The 6250-nt window shown below is 40.5% G+C and overlaps 1 protein-coding gene across 1 annotated transcript; it reads right to left on the reverse strand.

Annotated features, from left to right (window-relative positions):
• Positions 1 to 2324: 2324 nt before the first annotated feature.
• Positions 2325 to 6250, reverse strand: cox20 (cytochrome c oxidase assembly factor COX20). Its single transcript, XM_028603694.1, has 4 exons — positions 6091 to 6250; positions 5517 to 5631; positions 4243 to 4306; positions 2325 to 3101 (listed from the first exon to the last, which is right to left on the reverse strand). Exons 1-4 carry the CDS (start codon positions 6121 to 6123, stop codon positions 2966 to 2968), a joined length of 348 nt encoding a protein of 115 aa, XP_028459495.1. The 5' UTR covers positions 6124 to 6250; the 3' UTR covers positions 2325 to 2965.

Below are 6250 nucleotides of genomic sequence, written 5' to 3' on the forward strand. Positions count from 1 at the left end.
TTTTTTCATCAATATTGCAATTGCGATTTAATATACAATTATTTTTTAAGCTCTCGGGTCGTTCTGGGCCTTTCTGTGTGGAGTTTGCATGTCCTCCCCGTGTGTGTGTGGGTTTCCTCCGGGTGCTCCGGTTTCCCCCCACACGCCCGTTTTGGTGAGCCCAGAGGAAAAATAATTGCATTTTAAAAGTAGCCCACATTTACGGTAGCTAGCTAACGGTAGACTACAGAGAAAGTGTGATATTTTTACGTCCGTTTCGGAGCGTGTACAAAAAGCCGTTTATCAGCAGTGATTGTAGATAAAAAGAGTCTGCTGTCCAGAGTGACAGAGGAAAAATATTTCAGTCGACACATTAAGTGGAACCGAAATTTGCGTTTGAATGAATACTACCGTTTGCGTATGGAACCGGGGTTTCGGTATCAAACCCTACTAAAGAGACGCTCTGTGTAGCCGTGAACCCAGGCTTGGTCTTTGGCGTGATGTCTTTGGCAATAAACTCCGTTGCTGCTTGGGTAATTTCCTCGTTGTTTTAAAGTGCGTTCATACGGAGTTAGCGGTGCGCTTTCAAACGTTTCGGCGAGTGATGCCTGTCGGTTGATATTTTACTTACTTGACAAACTGGTGTTCGGTTTTTAAGTGCCGATACAGGTTCGTAGCGTTAACTTGTGAGGTAGCTACGTTAGCAAGACTTTGCAAGACTAGCAAGTTTTGCACAACACCTGAAGCTGCGCATCATATTCTTTTTTTAAACCAAACTAGTCCCACACAAGTGACATACTGTTCATATTTGGGACTAAAGTTTGTGTCGAGCCTGAGGCCATTGTACAACAGGTCAAGGTACTGCGTAGCGTTAGCGTGCCAAGTTGATGCTTTCTCTGCAGAGCGAAGACTGCTTTGCTCTCGCGAATCACGTAACGTGACCTTTGCGATTACGAAAATGCGTTTTAATATATCGCGTAACATAACACTCTGTACTCTAAATCAGGGAATCCCAACCCTGAGGCAGCACGGTGGCTCAGTGATTAGCACTTCTGCCTCACAGCAAGACGGTTCTGGGTTTGAACCCAGGTCGTCCCCGTGCTTGGGTGGGTTTCCTCCGGGTTCTCCGGTTTCTTCCCACCATAAAGACATGCATGCATTGGCATTTCCAGAAATGTGCATTGTCCTAATCAAATAAAAATAAATACCCATGGTCCCTGGACCGGTGCCGGTCCGCTTAGGTATCCTCCTGTGTTTTCTGGAATATAAACTACAGAAAATAAAAAATAAAATAAAATTTCAATGTGTCTGCCTCTCTGATTACAAATATACAGTATAAATATTTTGTTTTAACTTTTGGTGGCGATAAAAGAGAAGTGCCGCTATCTGTTTAAGTTGATGATTTAAACAAAAGTGAAGCTGATCAACGTAACGTTATAAAAGATACTACTGGTTATCAACAGGTGCTGGTTCTGTTATAAACAAACAATGATATTCTGCAAGGCGTTCAGGCTTAGAATTGTTTTAATAGTAGCATAATTTGCTGTAACGTAATTTAATTATTAACAGACAGTTGTTAACCCTAACCCTTATTGGTAGTTCCCGTGATTCTCAATATGATTTGACTTACAACTTTTAAAGTCACAAATCGATTACATTTTTATACAGTAAGGGCGGAACTTCAGAGAGCAAAATGTTAAGACAATGAAGCTTGTCAACCTATGTTGTAATCGAGGCCAATTTAAAATACATTTTACACAAGTATGAGATGGTTTAAGTTGAGTTCATTCTTGAGACGAGATGAACTGGCGAGCACAAGTGGCGCACGGTGGTGCTGATGGAGTGGCACTATCACAGGGTGGATGTAGTGACACCTGCTGCTGGTCAGACAACTGTGCACCAAACCTAAATAAAGACAGACCTGTAGCAGACACATTTATCCAGGCTGACTTACAGTCAAATGAGTTTATACTCCAGGGGCCTCATTTGTCAACCGTGCATACACACAGATGTGAACGTATGTAATGCGTAAGAACATTGCCACGCTAAGTGTGGAATATACCAACTTGTAGAATAGTGATACTACAAATAAAAAGCATTTGAGTGTTACAGTATGCATTACGCCAGTGGTTCCCAACCTTTTTTCCTTGGCGCCCCCCCTACTCATGTCTAAGAAAAGCTGAGCCGCCCCCCCCAAAATCAAAGTTGAGGTAGCTCTCAAGCTGGGGCCTTACTTTCTTTTTTGATACAGAGGAGTTTGTATCTATATATTGAACTATATACTATATAGATACTATATTATAGTTTTCATACAGACTTTTGTATACATTATATATTCTAGTGTATTATCATAATTTGTTTAACATGTGAAAATATTTTTTTTTACCTCAACCTCAAACCAGATAAAGACTTGCGCCTCCCCTGGGGGTGCTGGGACCCCCGGTTGGGAACCACTGCATTACGCAATCAACATCCCCATACAGCATTGTCCTGTGTTTCTTTTTATTAGAAAACACTCAATTAGCAGCGTGATATAATGACTCCGCGTAAACATACACGCCACATCACATTTTGAGCTATTCTCGTATATCACACTAAGTGTGTCACTAAGTAGCGGTAGATCTGTGTCCAGAACAGACTTCATCACAGCACGTCATGCATCACAGGGTTTTAAAAAGGAGAGTAGGAATTTAACTTGCACAGTAGCTTGGTATATGTTGGTGGAACAACATTCTAAATAATTATTGTTGTTTCCGGATCAGGATACCATCTAGGAACAACAGCCTACTCTTCAGTCAAAAAGTCCATATGCGGGGGGTCTGGTATACGAGATCCAATGCGTTGTCAGACAAAACAAAACAGCAACAAAAAAAAAAAAAAAAAATCCTGGATTTTTTGTCCCTTCCACAATTTGTGCAGCAAAAATCAACTGAATGTTAAGTCTTTGTAGGGCCCTGACGGCGTCCTCTCTTCTCCCCCATCAGGGTCACGAGGGCCCTGGCGCTCCAGGTTTGCTTGTTGGGTCTAGAACGGACCCCTCGTATACAACCTTGTTCTTGATGCCGTCCTGGATCATCCTCTGCTGCACACGGAGCTTGGCGTTGTTCATCCTGCAGTAAAACCTGGAAGGGGAGACACGGCAGGGTTTCCGTTACAAGGCAAGGCGGCTTGATTTCTATAGGACATTTTGGCAACAGGGCATTTCAAAGTGCTTCACGTAAAACATTAAAAGAGCAGTTTAAAAACAATAATATAAATATATATAAATATAAAAACAGATAAAACAAGTCCTTATGACGCTAGTGTGGGACAATGTAGCCGTAGTCCACCCGCAATCCTTCCGTCTCACTGGACTTACTTTTTAATTCTCATTATATGCTTACATAGATTGTCATACAGTTCCAAATTTCAACAATGTAACTTCAGTAACAGTTAAAAATATAAAAACAGATAAAATACGAGAATAAACGTTACAGTGCAGTATAAGAAGTGAACATTTAAAGAAAGGCGGCATCAAAAAGAAAGAAACCAACTAGAGAGGAAACTGCTGATGTTAGAACTGGGCGATATGGAGAAAATGAAATATCGGGGTATTTTGACCAAATAGATCAATATTGTAGGGTGTGCTTTTGGTGCTTTCACAAAACATTTTTACATATTGACATTTGTGATAAGTAATCATCAGCAATGTGTATACAGTGACTATGTGGTTAAAGGCATATCACAGAACAGCTAGTAAGTCTGGTAAGTTCAGGAAATAACATTACTTCACTGTAATGCAGCCTTTAAAAGCAGGAAAAGACAACACGTGTCGTATCACGGTCTTGGCAGTGGCGTCTGTGGCTACAGCGGTTGCCTACAAATCGGACAGTTGGTGGTTTGATCCCTGGCCCTGCAGTTCCCTGTCGAAGTGTGCAAGGGGCAAGACACTAAATGTGAATGTGTGTGGATGTTTATCTGATGAGCCGGTGGCACGGCCATTAGTGTATGAATGTGTTTGAATGGTGAATGGTTCTATGGTACGATGTAAAACGTGAGTCGTCATTAAGACCAAAATAGGGCTATATAAATACAGTCCATTCCAGTCTCATATATCGATAGTAAATACATATATTGCACAGCCGTAGTTGATGTTACATGTATACATGTTTTTCTATTTATGGTAGGTACAGTATGTCAGAAATGCCAGCAGGAGTTTGTTCTGATCAGAAGGTGAAAGACGGACAAGAGAGGGATGAGTTGCCAGTCAACGTAAAGACCTACCAGGACCCGAGTGTCGTCAGCATAAAGCCTGCAAATCCCACGTCAAAAGACCTCTTCACCCGACCTGCGGACAACAGGACAGACTGCTGCTGAGATTTCAAGGGTTACACGGATAAAATCCAGAAATCAAACTAAGGGTTGTCTTTTCCTGGTTTTAAAGGCTCCAATACAGTAAAGTGATGTACTTTTCTGAACTCCCCAGACTGTTCCAGCTGTTCTATTATTTGCCTTTTCCTCACTTAGACATTATGTCCACATTACTGATGATTATTTATCTAAAATCCAAGATATTTTGTAAGAGCACAAATTGTCAACCCTAGAATATCGCCGCAATATCAATAGGTCAATCAATAGAGGTATTTGGTCAAGAATATCATGATATCTGATTTTCTCCCCATCGCCTAGCCCTAGGTTATCGTGCAAAAATATTATTAAACCAAATTATTGGACATTCTTTGAGGTCTACACATTTTCTTGTATGCTTAATTAACACAAAAAGTATGTTTAATTAATTAAAGTTATTAAAATCCAGATAAACTAGAGCTTGGTATGCCAATGATTTCCTGAATCGATTCGATTCCGATTCACAAGGTCCCAGTTCCATTTACGTTTACGATTCCATATCAATCAGGTTAGGGAAAATTCAGTTACAATACCAGTTTAGCTTGGATATTAAAGAAATTCTCAGAGAACTTCTGCTGTAAATTGTACGAGCAAGACGCAACCCTCAAATACTTTTTACAATACACCAGGTTAATGTCTACATTAAGAACTGAGCCCCAAAAAGTTTGTTCAAAAGTACTTTTTACTTATACTTCCATGGTGAAAAGGCATATATTAAAAGATAGATTTCGGGATTTTATTAATGGATATCAGACGACTCGAACAAAGATAGATTTTAGTTGGAGAAATGATTTTTTAAACCAGCCCTAAGATAAAAAAAATAAATAAATAACGTACATACATCCCTTGTGTCATCAGGTTTTAATTGAGTCACTGTGGAATATTTGATTTATATATTTTAATATGCCATGCTAAGCTAAACGCTAAAAGAGGGAAAGTTGCTGATTTTAAACCACTATGAAGCGAGTCATCCAACAGCGGATAAACGCGGACCTCCAGGTAGTGCTGCTATTCATCTGCATGTACGGCAGAACAGAACATCGGCATACTTCCCCTTAAGTTACCAGCTAACGCTAGCTAGCTATAGATGTGAGAGGATTGTCTTTAGATGTGAGATGGGGTCGTCTGTTCAAAGTCTTCATAAGACTCACTAGTGGCCAGAAAGTGTAGCAGGCCAGCAGCTAGAGAGCCCCCAGCTCCATGCAGGATGGCGTCTCTGGCACACGGAGTGTTCTGGACATCCAGAATCCCCAGCAGCCGGAAACCCTCAAGGACAGACAAGAAGAGACATACATAAAGCTTAAATGGGACTTCTTTTCTCTTATATTAAAGTGCTCATATTATGCTCATTTTCAGGTTCATAATTGTATTTAGAGGTTATATTAGAATAGATTTACATGGTTTAATTTGTTGTACTGCAGATTGCTGCAGCTCCTCTTTTCACCCTAATACCATTATTTAGCCTATGCGAAGAAGAAAAACACAGATGACAATTCAAAATATAACAAAAATATAATGTGTGTCATTGGGCATTTTTAAGTGGGTATATGGAAATCCTGGAGATATCTTAGTGGGTACCTGCATATCACGTAGACTACACCACTGGCTGAACGTCTCAAGAAGGTTTCGTTAAGGTTAATGGACCGTTTGTTGACCTTCTAGAAACGCCTCTACCATTTCAAATGCTTCCTTACACGGAACGTTACAGTTACACGAGACACTTACCTTGGTCTTGCTCTCCTGCTCTTCTCCTGCCATTGTACCGCCGCTTGCGTCTTCTTCTGCAAAGTTTACACTCAATTTATCTCGAATGAAACCGTCACGTAACAATCATTTTTGCAACCATATTTGTCTCAGCGCATGCGCAGTACCTACCAAATGGGTC

The sequence above is a fragment of the Perca flavescens genome, chromosome 17, assembly GCF_004354835.1.
Source record: "Perca flavescens isolate YP-PL-M2 chromosome 17, PFLA_1.0, whole genome shotgun sequence".
NCBI lineage: Eukaryota > Metazoa > Chordata > Actinopteri > Perciformes > Percidae > Perca > Perca flavescens.